Source organism: Oncorhynchus masou, chromosome 5 (genome assembly GCF_036934945.1).
Source record: "Oncorhynchus masou masou isolate Uvic2021 chromosome 5, UVic_Omas_1.1, whole genome shotgun sequence".
In the NCBI taxonomy this organism is placed as follows: domain Eukaryota; kingdom Metazoa; phylum Chordata; class Actinopteri; order Salmoniformes; family Salmonidae; genus Oncorhynchus; species Oncorhynchus masou.
The window spans coordinates 76,534,193-76,548,769 of NC_088216.1; the positions used below are offsets into that span (position 1 = coordinate 76,534,193).

At 41.1% G+C, this 14,577-nt stretch overlaps 1 protein-coding gene across 2 annotated transcripts in view; it reads left to right on the forward strand.

Moving 5' to 3' along the window:
• LOC135540277 (voltage-dependent calcium channel subunit alpha-2/delta-2-like) overlaps positions 1-14,577 on the forward strand; it is a 308,846-nt gene that overhangs the window by 196,048 nt on the left and 98,221 nt on the right. For both annotated transcript variants that reach the window (XM_064966836.1, XM_064966837.1), the window contains exon 6: positions 3,736-3,877. In XM_064966836.1, the coding sequence (XP_064822908.1) occupies positions 3,736-3,877 (142 nt within the window). The remainder of the gene's footprint in view (positions 1-3,735; positions 3,878-14,577) is intronic.

The following is a 14,577-nucleotide window of genomic DNA, read 5'->3' on the forward strand; positions in this document are numbered from 1 at the left end:
GAGCATGAGGCTTGAATACAAATTTGTGAAAAACAAACAGTTTCTACCATGTCAAATCCAATGAACCCTTGCTACTCCATTAAAGAGAGATATATGGGCATGTCTCAGTGTGTACTGTACTGTATTGTATTGTACTGTACTGTATTTGAGTATTTGTTTTTTGTCTTAGTTTATTTGTTTGTTCTGCCTGCCACCACCCTCCTCTTCGGATGTGTGAGTATTTGTGTTATGCACTGACATGTGTCTGTCAGTTTTAGGATTGTATTTTATTACACTTATAATACAGTATGCACAGTATATACGTATTTTGTGAGTAGATTAAGAATTGTATGTCTTGGCTTCCCTTTCCTGATGGTATGCTATAGATTCAGCATGGCTTCCTCTCATGCCTTCTCAATGGTGGTAATCTCTCCGTGGGCAGATTCTGCGTGTGACCGAGAGAATCTGCCAGGACTGAATGGGATGCGTGAGATCCGAGCAGTATTAGCTTCAGTGTTGGGGTTTTCGTCACTGGTTATTTGGATGTTTAAGGCGGTGCTTAAACTCCAGTGCTTCACACATGTGCCCACACAGATCGGAGGGTGAAGACCGGAACTCTCCATTTCTAATATGTACAGGACCTTCAGAAAGTATTCACATACAGTACTTGACATTTTCTACATTCTGTTGTGTTACAGCCTGAATTCATTTTTTTTAACAAATGTTAGTTGAGTCACTGGTCTACACTCAATACCCCATAATGTCAAAGTGGAATTGTGTTTTTCAACATATTTACTAGTTAATTAAAAATGAAAAGATAAAATGTCTTCAGTCAATAAGTATTCATACCCTTTGTTATGGCAAGCCTAAATAAGTTCAGGACTAAAAATGTACTTAACAAGTCATATAATAAGTTGCATGGACTCACTCCTTGTGCAATAATTGTGTAAAACATGATTTTTGAATGACTACTTCATCTCTGTACCCCACACATACAATTATCTGTAAGATCCCTCAGTCGAGCAGTGAATTTCAAACACAGATTCAACCATAAAGACCAGGGAGGATTTCCAATGCCTCGTATAGAAGGGCACCTATTAGTAGATGGGTACAAATAAAAAAGCAATGAAAAACAATGAATATCCCTTTGAGGATGTTGAAGTTATTAATTACACTTCAAATGGTGTATCAGTACACCCAGTCACTACGAAGATACATGAGAGGAAGGAAACTGCTCAGGGATTTTAACATGAGGCCAATGGTGACTTTTAAACAGTTAGAGTTTAATGTCTGTGATAGGAAAAAACTGAGGATGGATCAACAATATTCTAGTTACTCCACAATACTAACATAATTGACAGAGGGAAAAGAGGGAAGCCTGTACAGAATAAATATATTCCAAAATATGCATCTTGTTTGCAACTAAAGTAATACTGCCCTGAATACAAAGTGTTATGTTTGGGGCAAATCCAATACAACACATCACTGTGTACCACTCTCCATATTTTCAAACATAGTGGTGGCTGCATCATGTTATGGGTATAATTGTAATTGTTAAGGACTGGGGAGTTTTTCAGGATAAAAAATAAATGTAATGGAAATAAGCACAGGCAAAATCCTAGAGGAAAACCTGGTTCAGTGTGCTTTCCACCAGACAGCAGGACACTAAGCTACAACACAAGGCCAAATCTACACTGGATTTGCTTACCAAGAAGACAGTGAATGTACCTCAGCGGCAGTTTTTACTTAAATCTTTTTTAAATCTATGGCACGACCTGAAAATGGTTGTTTAGTAATGATCAACAACCAATTTGACAGGGCTTGAAGAATTTTGAAAAGAATAAATGAGCAAATGTGTAATGCGGTTCTTCTAACTCCTCCTCTGACGAAGAGGTGGAACAAGGATCGGACCAAAATGCAGCGTGGTTCGTTAGATACATCTTTTAATGATGAAGTAAACACAAACAATACAAAAACAACAAACGTCAAAAACCGAAACAGCCCTGACTGGTGCAACAAACACAGAGACAGGAACAATCACCCACAAACACACAGTGAAACCCAAGCTACCTAAGTATGATTCTCAATCAGAGACAACTAATGACACCTGCCTCTGATTGAGAACCATACTAGGCCGAAACATAGAAATACCCCAAAACATAGAAAAACAAACATAGACTACCCACCCAACTCACGCCCTGACCATACTAAATAAATACAAAACAAAGGAAATAAAGGTCAGAACGTGACAAAATGTTGCACAATTCAGGTGTGGAAAGTTCTTAGAGACTTACCCAGAAAGCCGCACAGCTGTAATCACTGTCAATGTGCTTCTACAAAGTATTGACTCAGGGGTATGAACACTTATGTAAAGATATTCTATATTTAATTTTCAATAAATCTGCAAACATTTCTAAAAACATGTTTTCACTTTGTCATTATAAGGTATTGTGTGTAGGTGGGTGAGAAATTAATATATTTAATCCATTTTGAATTCAGAATAAGTCAAGGGGTATTAATACTAACTGAAGGCCCTGTATGAACACAGAAGTTAATCATGCAGCTGACCAAATTACGCAAAATTTTACTTCTCGGTTAACGGAGATTACATTTATGGTATTAGAAACAGTATGTGCTATATTTTGTCAGTATGCACCTTGCAGCATATTAGTGAGATCCCTTAGGATTTGGAGGCACAGATAAATGAATAAGCTCCACCAGAGGATGTGTTTAGATCTAACTCCTATTTATTTTCACGATTGGCTCTTGAAAAGGCAAGGCTTGCCCTCTGTCGATAGCTAATCAAGATTGAATCCTAAATGTCACATTAATAGGAAAAGTTTTACTCCCACATTTCTCTTGTCCTTATTTGACATTTGTCACTTTGTGAAAGTAATGTACCGGGCTAACCCAGCTAAATACTAATGGAAGAGGTCATCCTCTCAGTAAACACATTATAGCTCTATAGCTCTGTGTTGTGTGCTAGTGGGTAGACTACAGAATAATAGACATTCTGTTGTTCTGAATGTCTAACATAACACAAGGCAGCTCCAGCTGGCTTCCTAACCTAACACTGCATGGGCTTAGTGGAGATGCAGCCTGTGTGGGTGGCAGAGAAAGCTGTGATTAAGTAGTGTTGGTTGTTAGTTATTATTGTCAGACTTAATTTGTGTGCCACCTAATGTGTCTGTGATAGCCATCTTGGACACTAATTGATTCCAACTGTTGTGTGTCTACTTTGATACCTGCTGTTGCTTTGTGACGAGGCAAAGAATAGAATCCAAACCCAGCCTAAAAAGCGATGTAATTGCTGTTTTTGTAGTTTAATCCAGGAGTGTGTATGTGTGCTTCTGTGTGTGTGTGAGAGTATGTGTATGTGTGCTTCTGTGTGTGTGTGCGTGAGAGTATGTGTATGTGTGCTTCTGTGTGTGTGTGTGCGTGAGAGTATGTGCATGTGTGCTTCTGTGTGTGTGTGCATGTGCATGTGTGCTTCTGTGTGTGTGTGCGTGAGAGTATGTGCATGTGTGCTTCTGTGTGTGTGTGTGCGTGAGAGTATGTGCATGTGTGCTTCTGTGTGTGTGTGCGTGAGAGTATGTGCGTGTGCCTGTGCATTCAATCCTTTGTGAGTGTGTTCCTGTTTGTCTGTGGCTTTGCGGGGCGGATATCTGTTTGCGTTCGTCTGTCTGCATTTCCTCCTGTACTGTACTTATCTCATTAACAGTGTGTTTCTTTCTCTGTGTATGTCTCTCTGTGCAGACGGAGGACGGAGATGGGGAAGAGAACCTGATGGAGAACCCCTACTCCATGAAGCTGGAGTTTGTGGACGATCCCAACTTTAAAAACAAGGTCAACTACTCCTACAGCGCCGTCCAGATCCCAACAGACATCTATAAGGGCTGTAAGTACCAAGCTGCACAGGCATCCACACACACGATCGGACCTTTTTGGGGAAGGAAATAGGATACCTAGCAGTTGCACAACTGGATACATTCAACCAAAATGTGTCTTCTGCATCAGAGAGGTGCTGCTTTAATAGACATCCACGTCATCAGCGCCCAGTTGTTGTAGGAGGTTAACTGCCTTGCTCAGGGGCAGAACAGCAGATTTTTCCACTTTGCTGGCTCAGGGATTCAAACCAGCGACCCTTCAGTTACTGGCCGGTAGGCTACCTACCGCCCTGTTGTGCTAGGTTACATACAACGTTTTTCATTGCACATGTTCAAACAGGATAAATCCTTGAGATGCCTCATTGTGTTTCTGAGGGGGTCCTGGGCTGCGGGGAGGACAGGACATATTAACTTCTGGAATGGAGTCAATGGAATGATATCAAGCTTGGTTTCCATGTGGTTCATAATGTACTATTCCACTGACGTCCTTGACCTCAGCAGCCTCCAACGGTGTGAGCTGAGCACTGTGTGCTGCTCCTCTGTGTATCAGTCAACACTTGCTTACTGTAACATAATAGGATATGGCAGTAGTGTTCCCACTGTGTGTGTGTGTGTGTGTGTGTGTGTGTGTGTGTGTGTGTGTGTGTGTGTGTGTGTGTGTGTGTGTGTGTGTGTGTGTGTGTGTGTGTGTGTGTGTGTGTGTGTGTGTGTGTGTGTGTGTGTGTGTGTGTGTGTGTGTGTGTGTGTGCACAATGGGCATAACTCTCTCGTTGGGAGTCATCCAAAAATTGACAAAAGTGAACGCGTACCTGCTGGGGCTGTAATCTCGCAGTCACCCTTTATTTTCTCTCTAACCAACAAACCAAAATTGGTTCTGTGAAAGTTCCCAGGACATTTGTTAGGTTACGGAAAATGTTCTCATAACACAAAACTGTCCAGTTGTGCTAATGATTATATCATTTTTATATAAAACATTCACCCGATGTTGCAAGAACATTCCTAGAACACATTTAGTCTGTAAACATTCTTACAACATTAAGGGAATGTCCTGTGCAACCTAACTTAAACATTATATGAATGTCATCACAGCTGAGCATATGTTGTGTTTTGGGAACATATCTCTTGCAATGTACCCACACTGTTCCCACAACCAACCTTGGAAAGTTGTGGAGATATGACAAGACAAAGGTTCCCAAAACACTAAAACTGTGCAATTGTACTGACATTCAGATAATGTTTGTATCAGAGTGCACAAAACATTCCTTTTATGTTGCAAGAATGTTGACAGAACAGCCTTTCTGAGTACTTTAAAAGTTTAATGAGGTTGTGGGAACAGTGTGGGTAGTGTATTGGGATCTCTTGATATATCCCCACAATGTTCCCACAACCTAGACAAATGTGTTATAACTGTTTAAGAACATAAAAACTGTGTTTCGGGAAAGTTCTCGTCACATCAGGTGAATGTTTTTTTGCACCCTAAAAGAAACATTGTATAATCATCTGCACAACACAACTGGACAGTTTTTTGTGTTTTGGGAACATATCTTTTGTGATGTCCCCACCATGTTCCTATCAGACTGTTCCCACAACCATATGAAACATTCTGGGAACCTTTAGTGTGTTTTGTGAACGTTCTTGCAATATCAGATGAATGTTTTATACTAATATTGTATAATCATCCGCACGACTGGACAGTTTTGTGTTATGAGAACATTTGCCACAACCTTGCAAATTTTCTGGGAACATTCACATAACCAATTTTGGTTTGCTGGGAAAATATTACTGGTACATTGTGTTATGACATTACCTGGAAACCTAATGATAACTTTTTGGGAACGTTCTGTGGTGGTTGTTTCAGATGTTGTGCACAACATTTAAATTAATATCATGAGAACATTCCAAGGATATTTAATTTAAAACATAAAAACATATATATATTTTGAGACGTTATCATCCCAATGTTAGATAAAAGTCTAACTAGATCTTCATGGGAATCTAAGCTAATGTTCTTGGAATGTTCCCAGTTTGCTGGGTACTCTCTGTTATCTCTCTCTCTTATCATATTGTAATATGTCGGACATGAATGTGTTCATACTCACGCTGTATCCTAAATAATTCACCAATTATCTGCTAACAGATAGACCACCGTTTCTACCTGTTTTGTTTGCAGTCTTCCTCTTCATCAGAAGAACCTCTCTATTTCTGAGGCATAGAAGCTCGGAACCCGGTTTTTAACAAGCTTTTCCAGCAGCCTCTCTCGGCCAATCTTCAGAGTTAGCTGCTCTTTATCCCGGACGAGGGGACAAAGAACATGGAGAACCAACCATGGAGCAATCAGTCCTGCCTGTTGTTCCTGTAGCCATTTTGTGCTGGCCCCTAGATTCTCTCAAAGATATGCCTTTCCTGGGACTTGTATATGAATAAAGGCTTTCTGATTTAGCCTGCTGGGGATTATATAAGCATAGTAGTAGAATGGAATACTCTGGGAGGATGTTAATTTGAAAGAGTTTTGCTCAGCAGAAAATGTTTACTGTGGGAAAATCAAGTCCCTGTGCATAATCTGCAGTGGAAAGATTGGCCCAGCTGTTTCAGTTTTGGCACCAGCGCCGTTATGAGCATGCTGTGTGAGTGCTGTTATTTCTCCTTAGTTGAGTAAAATGCAGTACTCATATACCGAAGCCAGTCATTCTCACACTCAAATCATTCAATAGCCTAGCTTCTGTCAAAAACACATATATAATACATTCTAAATACAAGCATACAACACATGGTTTTGTTATACAATATTGTGGTTATGCACTGTATGCATTTGATAAAGGTAGACATTATTGTTCATTCATATTTCATATTCATTCATATTTGGACATTGAGTTAGCAGAAGCACAAAATATTATGTCCAGTAGTGTTAAGCTATAAAATCATGTTATTAGGAATAAGTCAAGCAAATGTATCAAGCATCTCAGAGTAGGAGTGCTGATGTAGGATCAGTTTTACCTATTAGATCGCAATGAATTTGATTTGCATCGATAGGGGGGACCTGATCCTAGTTCAGCGCTCCTACTCTAAGATGCTTGATCCAAATGGCCCCAGAGATCTCAAGTGAAAAGCTGATTTTCATGTAGAGTTGAAAGGAAATTGCCTATTATCCTCCTGGGACATTTCTACCTCTGAGTTCCTGGGGCTCGGAGCGCTGTCGAAAGGGCAGAGACATGCTCAGTACCGAAGGAGAAGGCTTCTGCTGGAACACCACAGGTGGCTAAGGGAGCTCACGAGGAACTGATGAGGAGCTGATGAGGAGCTGATGAGGAGCTGATGAGGAGCTGATGAGGAACTGATGAGGAGAACTGATGAGGAGCTGATGAGGAGCTGATGAGGAGCTGATGAGGAGCTGATGAGGAGCTGATGAGGAACTGATGAGGAACTGATGAGGAGCTGATGAGGAGCTGATGAGGAACTGATGAGGAACTGATGAGGAGCTGATGAGGAGCTGATGAGGAGCTGATGAGGAGCTGATGAGGAACTGATGAGGAGCTGATGAGGCTGATGAGAGCTGAGCTGATGATGAGGAGCTGATGGGGAGCTGATGAGGAGCTGATGAGGAGCTGATGAGGAGCTGATGAGGAGCTGATGAGGAGCTGATGAGGAGCTGATGAGAAGCTGATGAGGAGCTGATGAGGAGCTGATGAGGAGCTGATGAGGAGCTGATGAGGAGCTGATGAGGAACTGATGAGGAGCTGATGAGGAGCTGATGAGGAGCTGATGAGGAGCTGATGAGGAGCTGATGAGGAGCTGATGAGGAACTGATGTGGTTGGAATGTTTGTCTGTGGGTCTTGAGAGGTCTGGGCTCATTGAAAGAGCTTTAGAGTCAGTGGAGAGAGCAGGAAATGCTGTCTGGCCAACCCAGGAAGAACGGAGCAGAGCAGCAGGAGAGTGACATGGTCAGCATTAGAGAATAAAAGCCTGGAACTGAATCTAAAAGTTACAATAAGGTCCAGTAATTGAATCTACTATATAGTTGGTGTCCTGAGTATAGAGCGATTGACTATCTAAATGACTTCTCCAAAACTTCATCAGTTCCATTTTATGATTCATTATTCCACTGCTGATTCCTGCTGCCAAGTCTGCAAGTTCTCTTCTCCTTCAGTTCTGATGCCTGAGTCTTTGTGCTACTTTACCTGGGAAACACCAGCAGACTATAGATCACTTAATAAATATGGCAATGCTTCAGAGCCTGTTCATTCTATTGAAATCCCTCTGATACTAATCTCTCCCTCTGTTTTAAACCCTCTACTATACCCTCAGATTATTTCTCTATCTACTGTAGTCTATATCTCTGATTTATGTTGTGAGCCCCCTAGTTTCTCTGACTGTGTCTTTTGCTCTTTCCGGATGGAACCCATGACATGGCATGTGTTCCATCGTGTTTGCCTGAACCACAAACAGTCAGTGTCCACGCCACAGCCACTATGGGATAGAAGATGAACAGGGTGCTATCTACACAGGAGCTGGCGTATTGTGTGGTATTATGTGTTTAAGGCAGTAAGTGTTAGTGGACTATGGTATGGATGAGTTTAGTGTTCTGTGTTATGCTTTGTGGATGGAGTAAATGAATAGAGTTTATTATGAGCACTCATCCTCTGTGTGCTTGAAGGGGTTGTTATTGTAGTGCTTTGATAATGAACGCCTAAGAGAAGAGGGTCGAACCATGAAACTTTAGTAATATGATTGGTTTTCTCTGTTATATTTGAGGATTGGAAGGAGCTGGTTTTTGCATGACAAGTAGTTTTTACAAAATTGTGTTAGGCATAGTAATGATATGGCAACAACAGAGTTTTTGACACACGGGAGATGGACCAAGAGAAAGAGCCTGAGAGAGAGTAAAAGAGAGAGAGGGAGTGAGGAAGGTTGAGAGAGAGAGAGAGCGAGAGAGAGAGAGAGAGAGAGAGGGGGGGGGAAGAGAGAGAGGGAGTGAGGAGGGAGAGAGAGAGAGAGAGAGAGAGAGAGAGAGAGAGAGAGAGAAGGAGAAAAGCAGGAGGAGAGAGACTTTAATAATAGAAACCGTTTAGAGCTAAAAGCTTTTTATTTTTTTATTGAGTTCCTTTCAGCGGCTAAATGAGGCAGTGTATGAGTCCTGGTTTGATTTGTCTGCCAGGGACCATGTCCGTTTATTGAGATTGAGAGTGTTCCCTGGGCACAGTAATGAACCATTTTATGATTCATTATTCCACTGCTGATTCCTGCTGCCAAGTCTGCAAACTTTCTAATTAACTTAGGTCAAACATTCACACAGTTTTCTTCTAATTATCGATGCTTATTGCAGAACGGACACCGCCACAGAAAAAGCCACAGAGGAATAAATGGATGTGGACAGAGAGGAAAAGAGAGAGAGGGAGTGAGGAAGGGAGAGAGAGGAAAAGAGGGAGAGGGAGTGAGGAAGGGAGAGAGAGGGAAAGAGAGAGAGGGAGTGAGGAAGGGAGAGAGAGGAAAAGAGAGAGGGAGTGAGGAAGGGAGAGAGAGGAAAAGAGAGAGAGGGAGTGAGGAAGGGAGAGAGAGGAAAAGAGAGAGAGGGAGTGAGGAAGGGAGAGAGAGGAAAAAAGAGAGAGAGGGAGTGAGGAAGGGAGAGAGAGGAAAAGAGAGAGGGAGTGAGGAAGGGAGAGAGAGGAGGAAAAGAGAGAGGGAGTGAGGAAGGGAGAGAGAGGAAAAGAGAGAGAGGGAGTGAGGAAGGGAGAGAGAGGAAAAGAGAGAGGGAGTGAGGAAGGGAGAGAGAGGAAAAGAGAGAGGGAGTGAGGAAGGGAGAGAGAGGAAAAGAGAGGGAGGAGGAGGAAGGGAGAGAGAGGAGGAAGGGAGAGAGAGAGGGAGTGAGGAAGGGAGAGAGAGGAAAAGAGAGAGAGGGAGTGAGGAAGGGAGAGAGAGGAAAAGAGAGAGAGGGAGTGAGGAAGGGAGAGAGAGGATTTATTCTTGTGGTGGGTGAATGTTAGGGAAGTGTTGAGGGAACGACTGGCAGGGAGAGTTGTTCTGAATAATTGCCGAGGAAGAGCTCAGGGGAATATAATGTTACAGGGAATCACAGAGAAACAGGGATAGGAGAGGAAGCCCTTTCCTGCAGTCAAATGACCTAGTGACCTCATGGGTGGAATGTCATTCATATTTTTCAATAATTTCATAATTCATAAACAAACAACAACAAACAAATTCTGAAAATCTGGTGTTTCTATGTCAAACGGTTTTGTTATATTTCATTTTTCTGTGATGTATAATAAGTGTAATTTTGGGATCCGAACTCAAAATTGAATGCATGTCTATATCTGACATGTTACAGGTGTCTTCTGTTTTTAATGTCCAAAAACGTGTGTGAGGTGTATACTTTTGTTTCAAAGTATATTTGACTACCAAGAAACACTGTGTATGACCCTGATATAGCAAACTGCAGTAAAAGGTTCAATAAAAACCACTGAAAGAATCCCATCACACACTTAAAGATGCAGTCCGGGATCTTCAGCACTTACAAATTCATAGCATATCATACGAAATGCATGACGTAGTACACAATTGTGTACACTTTTCGGGGACCCATTTTGGCTTGTGAGTGCTCCTTCTGGCTGAAATTATGGAAAATCTTCACCTATTTCACTCCTGGGTCTGTCTTTAGTTTCATCACCTCTTTAACTCCTGGGTCTGTCTTTAGTTTCATCATCTCTTTAACTCCTGGGTCTGTCTTTAGTTTCATCACCTCTTTAACTCCTGGGTCTGTCTTTAGTTTCATCATCTCTTTAACTCCTGGGTCTGTCTTTAGTTTCATCATCTCTTTAACTCCTGGGTCTGTCTTTAGTTTTCATCTCTTTAACTCCTGGGTCTGTCTTTAGTTTCATCATCTCTTTAACTCCTGGGTCTGTCTTTAGTTTCATCATCTCTTTAACTCCTGGGTCTGTCTTTAGTTTCATCATCTCTTTAACTCCTGGGTCTGTCTTTAGTTTCATCATCTCTTTAACTCCTGGGTCTGTCTTTAGTTTCATCACCTCTTTAACTCCTGGGTCTGTCTTTAGTTTCATCATCTCTTTAACTCCTGGGTCTGTCTTTAGTTTCATCATCTCTTTAACTCCTGGGTCTGTCTTTTGTTTCATCATCTCTTTAACTCCTGGGTCTGTCTTTAGTTTCATCACCTCTTTAACTCCTGGGTCTGTCTTTAGTTTCATCACCTCTTTAACTCCTGGCTCTGTCTTTAGTTTCATCATCTCTTTAACTCCTGGGTCTGTCTTTAGTTTCAGAGAAGCTTCACACCTGTGTGATATAATGGTTATTGCACCAGACTGAAGATGGTATTAATAGTTTTGCAGACACAGCTGCTATACGGTACAGTAGTGAGTAATCACTGGTGTTACTGGAACACTTTTCATTTCAGAGATAACCACTTAAAAACACATTTGGCTATATTTACATTTATGTTGTCATAGTAACGGAAGAATAAAGATAAAGACAGCATTTAAGTACAGGAAAACCCAAACATGTTCTTTCTTTAGTCTTGAAGTTGGACTAAAGTTAAAATCCCCTGCAAGCAGAGCAGTGGCAGGCCCTGTCATTGCCATTCTATTGTACACATCAGCTGTGAGCAACGTGCTTATTACAATAGAATGGTGAGGGGTGACTAATTGCATGTGTACATGAAAGAGTGGGTGAAGTGAAGCTTTGCTGGTTAGAATGAATGGAAGGATTAGTCCTCCTCTCCTTTGGAGGGAGGCTGCTGTCCCTCTCTCCCTCTTTCTTTCTCCCAGCTAATGAGAGAGAGCAAACACGCCCAACATTAATGCCCAAACCACCAGCTAAAAGCACATGATCCCTGAATGCTACTGCTCTGCCGTAGTGCCGTAGTAGGTGAGGCGTGGACACTGTGACTGTTTGTGGTTTAGGCACCCCTCTAAACATCTTCAGGCAAACACGATGGAACACATGCCATGTCATGGGTTCCATCCGGAAAGAGCAAAAGACACAGTCACAGAAACTAGGGGGCTCACAACATAAATCAGAGATATAGACTACAGTAGATAGAGAAATAATCTGAGGGTATAGTAGAGGGTTTAAAACAGAGGGAGAGATTAGTATCAGAGGGATTTCAATAGAATGAACAGGCTCTGAAGCATTGCCATATTTATTAAGTGATCTATAGTCTGCTGGTGTTTCCCAGGTAAAGTAGCACAAAGACTCAGGCATCAGAACTGAAGGAGAAGAGAACTTGCAGACTTGGCAGCAGGAATCAGCAGTGGAATAATGAATCATAAAATGGAACTGATGAAGTTTTGGAGAAGTCATTTAGATAGTCAATCGCTCTATACTCAGGACACCAACTATATAGTAGATTCAATTACTGGACCTTATTGTAACTTTTAGAGGAATACCACAATTTATGTGGGTAATGGGTAATTAAGTTCCAATATAACGATATGGATTATTGAAAAGAGAAGTGGTTTAATTTAGGCTAAAGGGGTAGTAAAAGACAGTCGAATGACATCTAAAAGTGTGTGCCGTGTGCATCCATCCAGCCCACCTCAGGCTCATCCTGTGGCTGAAATAGACATGTTCTTTCTGTCACCCAGCTCACGCTATGCTGGAGATCATCTCAGTCCTCCTCAACATCAAGACAGATTTATGGAGCGAGAGACTGAGAGAGAAAAGCAAAAGTCATTTTGAAAGGAAATGACTGTATGGGGGATTTAAAGTCTGTTTTTCACTCAGAGGGAGAAGACAGCTAAAATCAACACATGGCTCTATTTATATTTCTACCGTTCCTCTTGATTTGATTCGCTCTGTCTTCCGCCCCATACTCATCCCAGCACCCCCTGCACCCACCTCCCTACCCCCACTCCTAAAGTGTATGCCCAGTGAAGGGGCACTATCGTTTACCCACACGCTAATGAGAACAGTCAGCACACCAGACTCCACTTCACTCACCACCAAGCTCACAAATTACATTTCATTTGTTTATTTTTGACTGCATCACTTTAATTAGAAAAAGTCTTTGGGCAGAGATCTCTCCAGTCTTTGATTCTTATGAGACGTTCTGCGTTTGATTTGCTCTTCACAGTTCGGGAAGTTTGAGAGCAGGATTGAGGGCTTCAATCTGAAATACAGTGTTTTCAACAGTTTTATCCATATAAACATAGTTTATCTCATGTACCACATATTAATGTAGGCTACCGCATGTTATTTGAATAAGAGTGTTACTTCAGTTAGTTACACGGAGGGGTTTTGTAAATACATTACATGTCCTTACAGGTGTTTTCCATCTACTTTTTCTGAGAGGAGTAACATTAGCATATGTTTTGTGAAGTTCACTTAAAATGTGTCAACCTTTCTCTTCTTCTGTCTCTGGAAAACTTGGAGGAAAACATGCATTCCTTCAAAGTGCCCAGACCTTGTTTTACAAAGTCATTGTAGATGTGTGAGGTGGTGCCAGTTTCAGGCAGCTATTTGTTTTTCATCTGATGGATGAAAGGTTTGTAAGACCAGGGTTTTAAGCACACTGCTGGACCAAATGAGACAGCTTTGGAAAGAGAGAGAGAGAGAGAGAGAGAGAGAGAGAGAGAGAGAGAGAGAGAGAGAGAGAGAGAGAGAGAGAGAGGGGGATGGATGCTAAGGAGAGGGATGTTGGGCGTGGCAGTTTTTGCCATGTTTGAGATTGCAGGTTATGTAGTTAATGGGATCCAAAAAATAGGCCACATCTGCCAGTGTAAAAAAAAAGATGACCCCTGTGCTGTGTGTATTAAAAATACATGTGTACTGTATTAGTTTGTTAAAAGGACCTCCTTTACTATTGTATGGTTAATTTAGATTCTATTACCACCACTGTATAGTTGGTTCTATTGTATGGATAATAAAGGTTCTATTACCACCACTGTATAGCTGGTTCTATTGTATGGAGAATATAGGTTCTATTACCACCACTGTATAGCTGGTTCTATTGTATGGAGAATAAAGGTTCTATTACAACCACTGTATAGCTGGTTCTATTGTATGGGGAATATAGGTTCTATTACCACCACTGTATATATAGCTGGTTCTATTGTATGGAGAATATAGGTTATATTACCACCACTGTATAGCTGGTTCTATTGTATTTAGTATAGAGGTTATATTACCACCACTGTATAGCTGGTTCTATTGAATGTAGAATAGAGGTTATATTACCACCACTGTATAGCTGGTTCTATGAATGGATAATGTATGGCCTATTACCACCACTGTATAGCTGGTTCTATTGTATGGAGAATATAGGTTCTATTACCACCACTGTATAGCTGGTTCTATTGTATTTAGAATAGAGGTTATATTACCACCACTGTATAGCTGGTTCTATTGTATTTAGAATAGAGGTTATATTACCACCACTGTATAGCTGGTTCTATTGAATGTAGAATAGAGGTTCTATTACCACCACAGTATAGCTGGTTCTATTGTATTTAGAATATAGGTTATATTACCACCACTGTATAGCTGGTTCTATTGTATTTAGAATAGAGGTTATATTACCACCACTGTATAGCTGGTTCTATTGAATGTAGAATAGAGGTTCTATTACCACCACTGTATAGCTGGTTCTATTGTATGGAGAATATAGGTTATATTACCACCACTGTATAGCTGGTTCTATTTTATTTAGAATAGAGGTTATATTACCACCACTGTATAGCTGGTTCTATTGTATTTAGAATAGAGGTT